Source organism: Cetorhinus maximus, chromosome 13, assembly GCF_964194155.1.
Source record: "Cetorhinus maximus chromosome 13, sCetMax3.hap1.1, whole genome shotgun sequence".
Classification (NCBI taxonomy): domain Eukaryota; kingdom Metazoa; phylum Chordata; class Chondrichthyes; order Lamniformes; family Cetorhinidae; genus Cetorhinus; species Cetorhinus maximus.
In genome coordinates this window covers 119,503,668-119,519,025 of record NC_135891.1, presented here as the reverse complement: position 1 = coordinate 119,519,025, position 15,358 = coordinate 119,503,668, and the positions used below count along the sequence as shown (strand labels likewise).

General features: G+C 45.2%; 1 protein-coding gene across 1 annotated transcript in view; it reads right to left on the bottom strand.

The window, feature by feature from the left end:
• Positions 1-14,169, bottom strand: part of LOC144689086 (F-BAR domain only protein 2-like) — a 57,746-nt gene extending 43,577 nt beyond the window's left edge. The window contains exon 1 of the mRNA XM_078556237.1: positions 14,098-14,169. Coding sequence (XP_078412363.1) covers positions 14,098-14,133 — 36 coding nt within the window. The 5' untranslated portion in view covers positions 14,134-14,169. The remainder of the gene's footprint in view (positions 1-14,097) is intronic.
• Positions 14,170-15,358: the final 1,189 nt, after the last annotated feature.

Here is a 15,358-nt window from a genome sequence, read left to right as displayed (position 1 = left end):
CTGGGAGGACCCAATCTCACCACAGCTGGAGTATCTGGGAGTAGATCTACCATCATACAAGTGTCAGCTTGGCTCAGTTGATGGCACCTGCTGCCTCGAGTCAGAAGGTTGTGGATTCAAGTCCCACTCCAGGACTTGAGCAAAAATCCAGGCTGACACTTCAGTGGAGTGCCAAAGGAGTGCTGCACTGTCAGAGGTGCTGTCTTCAGATGAGATGTTAAACCGAGGCCAAGTCTGCTTTCTCAGTTGGACATTGAAGACAACCAGGGGAGCCTGGTCTTGTGGGTTAATATTAATTCCTCAACCATTATCACCAAACAGATTACCCAGTCATTATCATGCTGCTGTTGGTGGAATCTTGCTGTGCACAAATTGGCTGCTGTGCTCCCTCCATTTCAACAGTCACTACACTTCAAAACTATTTTATTGGCTGTGAAGCACTTTGGATGTCCTGTATCTTTCTTTCCCCCCCACTTCACTCTGTTGTGAGAAACAGGAGTGCCTAATTTCTACCCACTATAAACAGCATTGCCAGAGCAGCTGGCTAGACCAGGAGTTTGCAGTACCCGGGTGGGGTACGGGTTCCCCCCTCCAATCTTGTTCTTCCCAGGTGATTCTTGTCAGAAAGATACAGCCTCCATCTACACAGGCCAGCAGAACTGACTTAGGGAAAACTTCAATCCCCTGGACAGGGAGGTGCCCATTAAGTAAGCTGCTTAAAGGACAGTATCACAGAATCTTTACAGTGCAGGAGGCCATTCAGCCCATCACATCTGCACTGACTGTCAAAGAGCATTCCACCTCGTCCCTCTCCTCTGCCTTATCCCCGTAATCTTGCACATTCTCTCTTTTCCAGGTAGCAATCCAATTCCCTTTTGAATATCTCGATTGAACCTGCTGCCACCACCCTTTCAGGAAGTTTGTTCCAGACTCCAAAAAACTTTTCCTCACATCACGTTTACTCCTTTTACCAATTATTTTGAATCTGTGCCCTCTAGTTCTTGATGTCCTCTTGCGTGGGAACAGTTTCTCACTATTTACCCTCTCCATACCCCTCAGGATCTTGTACACCTCCATCAAGTCCTCTCTCAGCCTTCTTTTCTCCAAGGAAAACAGTCCCAACCTCTCCAATCTATCCTCATAGCTACAGTTCTTCATCCCCGGGAATCATCCTTGGTGAATCTCCTCTGTACTTTCTCTAATGCCTTCACACCCTTCCTCAAGTATGGTGCCCAGAACGGGACGCAGTACTCCAGATGAGGCTTAAATAATGTCTTATACAAGTTAAACATGACCTCCTTACTCTTGTACCTAATGCCCCTGTTAATAAAGCCTAGGATACGATATGCTTGATTAACTGCTCTCTCAACATGCTGTCATCTTCAATGGCTTATGTACGTATACACTGAGGTCCCTCTGTTCCTGCACCTCCATCAGAGGCTCTCCCTTTATTTTGTACTCTCTCACCATATCTTTCCTGCCCAAACGAATCAGGGTACCCTGCCTGGGTAATGCTAAAAACATTTGACTTCTCGAACATGTGGCACATCTGGGTGAGGACAGCAGGGTCCCTTCCTTAAAAGAACATTAATGAATCAGTTTCTGTTGGGTGAGGAGCAAAGGTGATAAATGGAGTTGAGCTACAGATCAGCCATGAGCTAACTGAATGGTGCTACAGGCTCAAGGGGCTGAATGGCCTCCTACACTTCCTATGTTTAGAAAGAGAAAAGAAACTTTTGCTGGGCATGCTCCTCTGCTTTTCTATTCTCATGTCTCCCAATACTTACTTCAATTATTCTTAATGGACCTTCAGTCCTTTGCCCTTCTCTCTATCTATCTAACCTCCTCCAGTCCTATAGCCTTTAGATCTCTGTGCTCCTCCTCTTCTTGAGCATCCCTGATTTTAACCACTCCATCATTGGCAACTGTGCATTCAGCTGCCTGGGCCCTAAGCTCTGGTATTCCCTCCCTGAACCTCTTCACCTGTCTCCCCCCACTCCTTTAAGATGCTCCTTAAAACCTACCTCAGCAGCCAAATTTTTGGTCACTTGTCCCAATATCTCCTTGCGCGGTTCAGTGTCAATTTCCTTTTTTTTTGATAACTGCTCCCCTGAAATGTTTTGGGGTATTTACCACGTTCAAGACATGATATCAATGTGAGTCGCTGTCATGGAGTGTATTTAGCAAATAGAAAGGTCTTGTTCCACTTTACTTCCCTCACAGGCCCGGTTGACAGCGTTCCAAGACATCATAATAACTTACAGCTTACATTTATATAGCACATTTTACACTATGAAACATTAAGAAGCATCTGAAAGGAGGAGAGAGGGGTTGGGGATTGTGGAGGTGGTGGGGGTGGGGGGGGAGCAGAGAGGTTTAGGGCTCAAGTATCACAGCGGCAATAAGGGCATCTGCTGCCAGGTGGGAGACTCAGTTGGTATCAAATGAGGCAGCAGCATCAGCCAGACTGGCAGATGACCACATCAGCTGGTTTGCTCTGAACTAGGACATGAAGGCAGAGGAAGCACTCAATTACCACACCCCCCCAACCAACCATCTCACAACAACCTCAAACCCCCCCTGCCCACACCCATTTAAACACTGCGGCAACAGCTGAGAAACCTCTGATTTTCAACAATTATTAGTGAAATTCAACAGTTTCCTTTTCACTTTTGTAGAAGATTAAGAATATTTAGTTAAAATGTGGAAGCACTCCCACAGTTACAGGGGGTAAGGTTTTCCTCTACACTGTCCCCATCAAACACACCCAGGACAGGTACAGCACAGGGTTAGATACAGAGTAAAGCTCCCTCTACACTGTCCCCATCAAACACTCCCAGGACAGGTACAGCATGGGGTTAGATACAGAGTAAAGCTCCCTCTACACTGTCCCCATCAAACACTCCCAGGACAGGTACAGCACGGGATTAAATACAGAGTAAAGCTCCCTCTACACTGTCCCCATCAAACACTCCCAGGACAGGTACAGTACGGGGTTAAATACAGAGTAAAGCTAGGTTCTTTTTTTAAAAATCAGACCACTCTTCGTTTCAAAAGCACAAGCCTCAAATCAGTCAATGGAACACCGAGGGTCAGTTTCACAATTCCACCAATCAAAACCCATTAGTTGAGCTTATGATTCCAAATGTTTGCTGGGATATTGTATTGAGTGGTGAAGTTATTGACAGATGAGCAACAAATAATCAGTGCTTGTAACTGCTGCTCGAGAGCTTTTGTCAAACTAAGACTACCTTTTCTTTTAATTTGCTTTTGTAGAATTTTTAGATTAATTCTTTTTTTATTCGTTCATGGGATGTGGGCATCGCTGGCTGGGCCAGCATTTATTGCCCACCCCTAATTGCCCTCGAGAAGCTGGTGGTGGTGAGCTGCCTTCTTGAACCGCTGCAGTCCCTGTGGTGTAGGTACATCCACAGTGCTGTTAGGGAGTGAGTTCCAGGATTTTGACCCAGCAACTGTGAAAGAACAGCAATATATTTCCAAGTCAGGATCGTGAGTGACTTGGAGGGGAACTTCCAGGTGGTGGTGTTCCCATGTGTCTGCTGCCCTTGTCCTTCGAGGTGGAAGAGATCATAGGTTTGGAAGGTGCTGTCTAAGGAGCCTTGGTGAATTCCTGCCGTGCATCTTGTAGATGGTACACACTGCTACTACCGTGCGCCGGTGATGGAGGGAGTGAATGTTTGTGAATGTGGTGCCAATCAAGCAGGCTGCTTTGTCCTGGATGGTGTCGAGCTTCTTGAGTGTTGTTGGAGCTGCGCTCATCCAGGCAAGTGGGGAGTATTCCATCACATTCCTGAATTGTGCCTTGTAGATGGTGGACAGGCTTTGGGGAGTGAGGAGAAGAGTTATTCGCTGCAGGATTCCTAGCCTTTGACCTGCACTTGTAGCCACAGTATTTATACGGGCTGGTCCAGTTCAGTTTATGGTCAATGGGAACCCCAAGGATGTCGATAGTGGGGGATGCAGTGATGGTAATGCCATTGAATGTCAAGGGTGATAGTTAGATTCTCTCTTGTTGGAGATGGTCATTGCCTGGCACTTGTTTGGCATGAATGTTACTTGCCGCTTGTCAGCCCGAGCCTGAATATTGTCCAGGTCTTGCTGCATTTGGACATGGACTGCTTCAGTATCTGAGGAGTCGCGAAAGGTGCTGAACATTGCACAAACATCTCTATTTCTGACCTTACGATGGAAGGAAGGTCATTGGTGAAGCAGTTGAAGATGGTTGGGCCTAGGACACTACCCTGAGGAACTCCTGCAGTGATGTCCTGGAGCTGAGATGACTGACCTCCAAAGCCACAACCATCTTCCTTTGTGCTAGGCATGACTCCAACCAGCAGGGAGTTTTCCCCCTGATTCTCATTGACTCCAGTTTTTCTAGGGCTCCATGATGCCACACTCGGTCGACTACTGCATTGATGTCAAGGACAGTCACTCTAACCTCATCTCTGGAGTTCAGCTCTTTCGTCCATGTTTGAACCAAGGCTGTAATGAGGTCAGGAGCTGAGTGACCCTGGCAGAGCCCAAACTGAGTATCAGTGAGCAGGCTATTGCTAAGCAAGTGCTGCTTGATAGCACTGTTGATGACACCTTTCATCACTTTAATAGAAATTATCGTGTTTTTACATGAAATGTTTACTACATTACACCTGTTACAACGCTTTAAAAGGACTTCATAGGCTCTAAAAGACTTGAGACACAGAATCATAGAATAGTTACAGCACAGGGGAGGCCGTTCAGCCCATCACATCTGTGCTGGCCCTCTGCAGGAGCAATTCATCTCATGTCACTCTCCTGCCTGTTTCCAGTAGCCCTGCATTTTTTCCCTTTTCCAGCAACGATCCAATTCCCTTTCCAAAGCCTCAATTGGCCTTGCCTCCGCCACACTCAGGCAGATCCTAACCACTCGCTCAGTGAAGAAGTTTCTCATGTCGCCGTTGCTTCTTTTGCCAATTACCTTAAATCAGTTCCCTCGGGTTCTTGATCCTTCCACTAATGGGAACAGTTTCTCCTGATCTAATCTGTCCAGACCCCTCTTGATTTTGAACACATTAATTATGTCTCCTCTCAACCATCTCTTCTCCAAGGAGAACAGTCCCAAATTCTCCAATTTTTCTATGTAACTGAAGTTCTTCATCCCTGGAGCCTTCTCTTGATTTTTTTCTGCAGTGTCTCTAATGCCTTCACATCCTTCCTAAAACGTGGTGTTTGGGAACTGGATGCCATACTCCAGTTGAGTCCAAATCAGTGTTTAATACTGGTTTAGATAACCTTGCTCTTGTACTCTATGTCCCTATTAATAAAGCCTAGGACACAGTATTCTTTATTTATCGCCCTCTCTACATGTCCTGCCATCTTCAATGGCTTATGCACACATGTACCCAGGTCCCTCTGCTCCTGCACTCACTACAGAATTGTACTTTTTAATATTGTGTCTCTACATTCAATTTCATCTGCCACTTGGCCACCCATTCCACCAACCTGTCCTCATCCTTTTGATGTTATACACTATCCTCCTCACCATTCACAATATTTCAAGTTTTGTATCACCTGCAAATTTTGAAATTGTGCCCTTTACCCCAAGGTAAAGGCCACTAACATATATCAGGAAGAACAGGGGTCGTAACAGCAACCCCTGGGGAACTCGACTACAAACCTTCCTCCAGTCCGACAAATTCACCACTACTCTGTTTCTTGTTCACTCAGCCAGGTTTGTATCCATGTTGCTACTGTCCCTCTTATTCCATGAACTCTAACTTTGTTCACAAGTCTGTTGTGTGGCACTTTATCAAATGCATTTTGGAAGTCCATGTGCGCCACATCAATAGCATTACCTTCATCAACACTTTCTGCTTCCTCATGAAAAAATACAAGCAGGTTAGTCAAACCCTTAACAATTTCATGCGTGCTTTCCTTAATTAATCCACATTTGCCCAAATGGCTATTAATTTTGTCCATAATTATCATTTCTAGAAGTTGTTGGGCTTATCTTTACACACTATTTTTGAACGAGGGTGCAACGTTTGCAATTCTCCAATCCTCTGGCACCACCCGTGAGTCTAAGGAAGACTGAAAAATTATGGCCAGTGCCTCCACAATTTCCACTCTCACTTTCCTCAGTATCCTTGGATGCATCTCACCCAGTCCTTTTGCTTTATCAACTCCAAAAACAGACAGCCTATCCAATACCACCTCCTGATCAGTTTTAAACCCTTTGACTATCTCCTCTTTCACCATAACCTGGGAAGCATCTTCTTCCTTGGTAAAGACAGATACAAAGTATTCATTTCATACCTCAGCCATGCTGCCTGCCTCCATGTGTAAATCCCCCTTTTGGTCCTACTCCTTCTACCACCCTTTTACTATTTACATGCCTCTAGAAGACTTTTGAATTCCCTTTATTGTTAGCTGCCAGTCTCTCCTCATTTTGTTTTTGCTTCTCTTATCTGCTTTTCAGGTCCCCTCTGAACCTTCTACATTCGGCCTGGTTCTCAACTGTGTTACCCGCCTGACGCCTGTTATTAAGCACACTTTCTCGGCTCCATCTTAATCTCTATCTATTTTGATCTTCCGGGGGGCTTTGATTTTGTTTGCCCTGCCTTTCTCCTTCGTGGGAATAAACATTAACTGTACTTGAACTCTCTCTTCTTTAAAAACAGCCCTTTGTCAATTTGCCTGCTAATGGTTGATTCCCATTGATCTGGGTCAGATCCATTCACAACCCATTGGTTTTACTCCAGTGAATTATTCTTACTCTGGATTGCTCCTTGTCCTTCACCATAGCCAACCTAAACTTTATGATGCAATGATTATTGTTGCCTAAATGTTCTCCTACTGACACTTGATCCACTGGGTCCACCTTATTCCCAAGAACCAGCACTAGCATTGCCTCCTCTTTCACTGGACTGGAAACATATCACTGTAAAAAATTCCCCTGAGCACACTCTAGGAATTGTTGCCCCTCTCTGCCATTTACACGACTACTATCCCAATCTATATTCAGATAATTAAAGTCCCTCATTATGAGTACTCTATAATTCTTGCACTTCTCTTAATTTCCTTCCAAATTGCAAGATCATGAAGGATGCTATATAAATGCAAACCCTCCTTTCTCAACCCTTACTGTGAATGCCTTTTTGAAAACAAAAATGATCTTTTGCTGTTGTGCTATTTGTTTTGGCAAAAATTCATCTGAACCCTCCCCAAAAAATCCTACCTACACCCCTGGTTCAAATTTGACTGTTCCTTCAATTCACCTCTCCTCCCTCTCCCCTTGTACCCAAAACTAACCTGGCTTAGTGAGTAGCACTCTTGCCTCAGAGTCAGAAGGTCATGCATACAAGTCTCACTTCAGAGACTTGAGTGCAAAGTCTAAGCCAACATTCCTCGTGTAATATTGAGGGAGTGCTGCATTGTTTGAGGGACTGTGCTGAAGCAATCCATGCCCAAATGCAGCAAGACCTGGACAATATCCAGGCTTGGGCTGACACAAGTGGCAAGTAACATTCATGCCACCCAAGTGTCAGGCAATGACCATCTCCCACAAGCAAGAATCCAACCATTGCCCCCTGATATTCAACAGCATTACCATCACTGAATCCCCCACTATCAATATCCTGGGGGGTTACCATTGACCAGAAACTAAACTGGACTAGCCATATAAATACTGTGGCTACAAGAGCAGGTCAAGGGCTAGGAATCATGTGAAGAGTAACTCACTCCTGACTCCCCAAAGCCTGTCCACCATTTGCAAGGCACAAGTCAGGAGTGTGATGGAATACTACCCACTTGCCTGGATGAGTGCAGCTCCCACAACACTCAAGAAGCTTGACAAAGCCATCCAGGACAAAGCAGCCCGCTTGATTGGCACCACATCCACAAACATTCACTCCCTTCACCACTGATGCACAGTGGTCGCAGTGTGTATCCTCTACAAGATGCACTGCAAGAATTCACCAAGACACCTTCAACAGCACCTTCCAAACCCACAACCACTACCATCTAGAAGGACAAGGGCAGCAGATAGATGGAAATATCACCAACTGGAAGTTCCCCTCCAAGTCACTCACCATCCTGACTTGGAAATATATCGCCGTTCCTTCACTGTCGCTGGGTCAAAATCCTGGAACTCCATCCCTAACAGCACTGTGGGTGGACCTACACCACAGGGACTGCAGCAGTTCAAAGAGGCAGCTCACAATCACCTTCTCGAGGGCAACTAGGGATGGGCAATAAATGCTGGCCCAGCCAGTGAAGCCCACATCCCGTGAATGAATAAAAAAAACAGATGTTAAACTGAGGTCCCATCTTCCCCCTCAGGTGGATGCAAAAGATCTCATGGCTACTATTTAAAGAGGTGCTGGGGAGTTCTCCCTGGTGCTCTGGGTCAAAGTTTATCCCACGAATAACATCAGTAAAAAAGAACAAATTATCTATCATATAGGAGCCTGGGGATGGACTGTCTTACACATTGCTGTCTGTGGGATCTTGCTGTACACAAATTGGCTGCCGTGTTTCCTACATCACAACAGTGACTAAATCTTAGGAAAGTATTTCACTGGCTGTAAAGCTGGTTGGGAAGTCCTAAGGCGGTGAAAGGCACTGCAGAAATGCAGTTCTTTCTAAGTTTCTATGGTCACACGTGAAGAGTGACGTTTGAGAGCTTGTGGGTGGAGGGAAGAAAATGGGAGCAAATTGGCAAAGAAATAAAATTAAAATATAAGATAGAGACCCAGAGAACAAGAGGGAAGTGATCACACTACAACAATTCTCTGCTTAAAAGACCAGTTTTCTGTTTCCAGAAGCTGGTAACCTAGCTTTGCATATTCCTAGGGGAATGGGATCCTGCTGAATATATCAAAGAATATTTAAGGAAATAAGGGCGAGTATACAGGGAGTTGTGGCTGAAGTCATTCACAGCTCCTTAAATACTGCAGCTCCAGATTAGTTATTTCCCAGTGTTGCAATTTCCATCTTATTAATTACATACCTGTTTGTTTCATGCCTGGAGATGTGAACACACAAACATTCAAATGATCACTGCAGTGACAGGAGCCTTGCAAAAACATGTCTTTTCAGGTCACTAGGCTGTGGGGTGGGGGGTGCGGGGGGGGGGGGGGGGGGGGAGTGGATAGTCACCAGCTTGGAGACCATTCCCAATCCATCCCCTGACATTTAGCCCATTAGCGATCTCAGAACATGAGGCCATTCAGTCCCTTCAGCTTGTTTCACAACTCTCAGTTTATGGCTAATACATTTATTTTAGCTCCATCTCCTCACTCGCCTTGGTTCTGTAATCCTTAATCCCCTTAAACAACAAAAATCTATTATCAGTTTTGAAATTTTCAACTGACCATCACCCTTTGAGGGAGAGTTTTCCAGATTTCCACTCCCCTTTGTGAACAAGTGCTTTACGACACCACCCCTGGATGCCCTGGCTCAAATTTTAAGGTTCTGCCCCTTGCTCCGGGCTACCCCCAACCAGAGGAGATAGTTTCTCTGTTGGATCCCTTTTATCATTTTAGTCACCTCAATCAGATCATCCCTGAACCTTCTAAACATGGAAGGAATACAAAGCAAGTTAACACAAACTGTCCTCATGATTTAACCCTTTAATCTCTGGTATCATTCTGGTGAGTCTACACTACGCCCCCTCCAAGGCTGTTCAAAAATGCCTGAGGTGCATTTATTTCATTCTCTAAGGTGCAGTAAAAAATCCCACCACCGTTATTTTAAGAAGAGCAGGGGAGTTCTCCCCACTGTCTTGGGCCAACATTTATCCCTCAACCAACATCTCAGACGGATTATTGAGCCATTTTCACATTGCTGTTTGTGAAATCTTGCTGTGCACAAATTAACTGTCAGGTTTCCCACATTACAACAGCGACTCAAAAAATCCTTCATTGGCCATAAAGCATGTCGGGATGTCTTAAGGTCATGAAAAGCACGAAAGAAATTCAAGTCATTTTTTTCCTGCTGTTGATCATTCTTTTGTGCTAGAGTGGGTTTATATAGTCATTGAATGGGGATATAGTGCACCAATTCTGATTGACTAGACTTTCACTGAATGGCCATTTGGGTGAAGAACCATTGGGCAGCTGTTAAAACACAGGGTAATAAGCCATCTCACTGAATAAGACCCAAGCAATGACATCCCACCACAACTCCCCTTCTCATCTTTCAATTGAAGGACCCACATGATGTTACCCACCTCTTGCCAACCTTTGGTCACTTATAATCTCCATCTAGACTTCAAGACAAGAATGCAACCTGGTGACCCTCCCATTTATCCCCTACATTGCCATTCTGTCTGTCCCACAACCATGCTATCAATAACCATGCACGGTCCTTAAAGAAATCTTTAACCTTATTATAGTCACTAGAGAATACAAGCATTGTACTTATGTGTTGAGCTCCAGGAATTCACCCTCTGAAAATCTCCCCACCTCCGAGATGCTCCTGAAAACAGACTTCTTAGACCAGGCTTTTGGTTGTCTCTCCTACGATCTCTTTCTTTGCTCAGTATCCAATTTTCACAGAATTTGGCCCATCATATCTGTGCTGGCTCTTTGAAAGAGCTGTCTAATTAACCCCACTCCCCCGCTCTTTCCCCATCACTCTGCAAATTTTCCCCTTTTAAAGGATTTGTACAATTCGCTTCTACTGTCCTTTCAGAGTGCATGCCAGACCAAAACAATCTCTGCGTAAACATATTCTCATCATCTCCCCCCTCTGCTTCTTTTACCAATCACTAAATCTGTGTCCTCTGGTAACTGACTCTCCTGCCACTAGAAAGTTTTACTATTTACTTTATCAAAACCATTCAATTTTGAACGCTTCAATTAAATCTCCCCTTAATCTTCCCTGCTCTAAAGAGAACAATCCCAGTTTCTCCAATCTCTCCGCATTAACCGGATTCCCTCACCCCAGTACCATTCTAGCAAATCTCTTCTGCGCCCTCTCCAAGATCTTGACATCTTTGCCCAGAATTGAACACAACATTCAGGATGAGACCTAGCCAGTGTTTTATAAAGGTTTAGAATAACTTCCTGCTTTTTATACTCCACACCTCTATTTATGAGTCTCAGGATCCCACATATTTTACTTTAGAAAATAACAGATTTATCAACTTGGCCTAACACCCCCATGTGTCTCAGTTCATGCACCCCCTTTAAAATTATATCATTTAGTTTATACTTTTTGTCCTTTGACATTTCTGTCAAGCACCTGGGGGCATTTTTTCTACATTAAAAGGTGCTATATAAATTGTTGTTGCAATTATCCCAGGCACTGAGCAATAAAAGACTATCCTACTACAGAGGACATCACAGGTGAACAGAATGAACACAAACCATAGAGATAAAAACAAAAAGCTAAAAGCTACTGCGGATGCTGGAAATCCAAAACAAAAACAGAATTACCTGGAAAAACTCAGCAGGTCTGGCAGCATCGGTGGAGAAGAAAACAGTTGACGTTTCGAGTCCTCATGACCCTTCGGCAGAACTGAAGTATAGTTAGGAGAGGGGTGAAATATAAGCTGGTCTAAGGTGGGGGGCAGGGGGAGAGAGAAGTTGAGGGTGGGGTGGTTGTAGGGATAAGCAAGCAGTGATAGGAGCAGATAATCAAAAGATGTCACAGACAAAAGGATCAAAGAGGTGTTGAAGGTGGTGATATTATCTAAGAAAAGTGCTAATTAAGAATGGATGGCAGGATACTCAAGGTACAGCTCTAGTGGGGGTGGGGTGGAAAGACTAACAAAGTATTAGTTGTAGATTTAAAAATAATGGAAATAGGTGGGAAAAGAAGAATCTATATAAATTATTGAAAAAAAAAGGGAGGGGGAAGAAACGGGGTGGGAATGGGGGGAGGGGGAGTTTAAGATCTAAAGTTGTTGAATTCAATATTCAGCCCGGAAGGCTGTAAAGTGCCTAGTCGGAAGATGAGGTGCTGTTCCTCCAGTTTACATTGGGCTTCACTGGAACAATGCAGCAAGCCAAGGACAGACATGTGAGCAAGAGAACAGGGTGGAGTGTTAAAATGGCAAGCGACAGGGAGGTTTGGGTCTTTCTTGTGGACAGACCGCAGGTGTTCTGCAAAGCGGTCGCCCAGTTTGCGTTTGGTCTCTCCAATGTAGAGGAGACCGCATTGGGAGTAACGAATGCAGTAGACTAAGTTAGGGGAAATGCAAGTGAAATGCTGCTTCACTTGAAAGGAGTGTTTGGGCCCTTGGACGGCGAGGAGAGAGGAAGTGAAGGGGCAGGTGTTGCATCTTCCGCGTGGGCATGGGGAGGTGCCATAGGTGGGGGTTGAGGAGTAGGGGGTGATGGAGGAGTGGACCAGGGTGTCCCGGAGGGAACGATCCCTATGGAATGCCGCCAAGGGGGGTGAAGACAAACCATGTCTGATTTCCCCCTCGTGGCACTGAAGCCAATCGTTACTCGCTGCGATGGGGGGCAGGGGGTGCGGTTTTAACTGATTTCTGTTCTCTCTATAGAAACAGCAAGAAAAATGAAAGACTTGTATTTATATAGTGCCTTTCATGGCCTCAGAATGTCCCAAAGTAATTTGCAGTCAATGAAGTACTTTTTGAAATGTAACACTTGTAATAGAGAAGCAGCAGCTATTTTGTGCACAGCAAGCTCCCACACATAGCAATGTGATAATGACCAGATAATCTGTTTTTGTGATGTTGATTGAGGGATGAATATTGGCCAGGACACCAGGGAGAACTCTCCTGCTCTTCTCCAAAATAGTAGCCCATTGAATCTTTTACTACCACCCAAGAGGGCAGACGGCGCCTCAGTTTAACATCTTATCCAAAATACGGCACCTTTGACTGTGCAGCTCTTCCTCTGAACTGCACTGGAGTGTCTGCCTGGATCATGCACAGTGGAGGAGCTGGGTTAGGTTGAAGGAGCGTTGTTGGGGGAGGGGGCGCAAACTCCAGATTTATGAGCTGGAAAATGGGAAAGTGCCAGTTAACATGACCTAAAATACAAGTGTAGTATGGAACAGCCATGCAACATGGATGTAGAGGCCAAGACGGGCAACTGAGGTTCCTGGGAGCCTGTTCTCAAAGTGGCTGACCTGTCTCCTTCCCATACAGGCTGCATCGATCAGGTCAACTGTCCCAGCACCAGAACTTAAAAAGAGTCCAAGAGACATGAAAATATCAGTTCAGTTTAAGGAATAAGCTACCTGCCACGCTGAACATAGAAACAGGAAGAGGCCATTCAGCCCCTTCAGCCTGTTCCCCCATTCCACCATAGCATGGCTGGTTTGGATCTTCACTTTATGTAGCTACCCTGTCCCCATAACTCTCCCTCCCCTGACCCAACAACAATCTATCAAATCTCAGTTCTGACATTTTCAGCTTAGCCCCAGCCTCAACAGCTTTCTGGGGGAGAGCGTTCCAGATTTCCACTCCGCTGTGTGAAGAAACGCTTCCGGACATGACCCCCTGAGCGGCCTGGCCCCAAATTTAAGGTTCTGCCCCCTTGTCCTGGATTCACACCCCTCTCCCGCTCTCCCCCCATTCCCCGCGAGGATCCCTATCAAATCCTTTAAATCACCTTAAACACCTCAATTAGATCACCCCTTAACCGACGGAATATAAGCCTATAATCAGGTAGGGTCAAATGAAACCCACATAATTACTATATTGCTTATTGCTTACTAATTACTTATTGTCAGCAATTCAAGCCGACCCATTATCCCAGTTTCCGAGCGTGTGGTACAAGGTAACTGTATCCACCAGCCTCCGCTTCTCACGCAAAACAGTCACTGCACCCAAGGGTGCTCTACCCTCCCCCCCCCCCACCTCCCTCCAACAGCTATTCCCCAAAAAGGCTGCCCCTTCCCCATCCCTTTCCTCGAATAATGAAGAAAAGATGCAACTGACGTTGCCAAATATTTCATCTTGAAATTAAAAAATGCTTCACTATTAGTAACAGTATCGACTGCAGATATTACTCAAACAGCTCCAATTACCCAGCAACACACAGACACACACACACAGACACACACACACAGACAGAGACACACAGCATTAAGAAATTCGAAATATGCATTATTTACAACCATGAAATAAGCGACATTCGGTCCCTGTCCCTTCATTCCGGACGAACACGCGGCGTCGAGTTGAACATCAAAGCGGGTTACAGTATATCCGTGGGGGTGCAGACGGTTCCCGTGCTCACCTACTGCAGGGTTCGCTGTTACACACTCGCTTTGCCAACGTGCGCGGCAGCCGCTGCCCAGCTCAGGTAGGTTGCACAAGGTGGCTACAGACCCAACCTAGCTCTGTACATATCCATTACCCCCCTCCCTCCCCTCCCTGCAACACCACTTACCCAGAAATTGCCCCTAAAATGTTGCATCTTGAGCCCCGGGAGTAGCTACTGAATCTGATACAGCTCTCGAAACTGACACAGATCGGGACCCACCCCTGTCTCCTCGTAGGCTACATAACATGTCAATCTAATCCAATGGGACACAGCTCTGTCTCCTCATAGGTTATATCGTCGGTCAATCAAACATCAGCCCGCTCGCCTCCCGCTTAATAAGAAGCATCTTGGGGTTCGTTTCAGGCCTAACTATTGGCTACTCGGAATGTCACTCAGAGTAAGCGGAGTGCCAAATGGGTAACTTTCACTTAGTAGATTTTAATTGGTTGACAGAAGGCCAATCATGATCAACCCCGCCTCCTGTTACGTTTATTTAAATAGAACACAATCTTATTTATTGAAGTTGACAAATTTACAACTGAGACAAGGAAGTGTAGTAAATGAGGAGACAGGGGATATTAGGAGTGTTAGTGTTACTGAGAAAGTGAAGAGGAGATTGTTTTCATTTATGGAAGGTTTTGATGAAGCATGCACAGAAAAGATGTGGGAAAGAGCAAAACTAGAGGCTGTCAATTTAATATAATCACCGAGAAATGAAATGGGGAATTCCTTACCCAGAGAGTGGTGCGCATGTGACACTCTGCCTTAGGGAGTGGTTGAAGTGAATAATATAGATACATTTAAGGGGAAGCTAGATAAACACCAAGGAAGAGAAGGATATGCTGTTAGGGTGTGATAAAGAAGGATAGCTTAAATAGAAACAAAGTGCTGGAAAAACTCAGTACGTCTGGTAGCATGTGTGAAGAGAGAAACAGAGTTAACCTTTCAAGTCCAATATGACTCTTCTTCGGAACAAGCAAACTCTCACTAATGTTTTCACTTCCTTCCTATAGTGTGATGCCAAAACTGGACACGATACTCCACTTCCTTGCTTTTGTACTCTATTCCTGCCACCTTCAATGATTTATGCACATATATCCCCAGGTCTCTCTGCT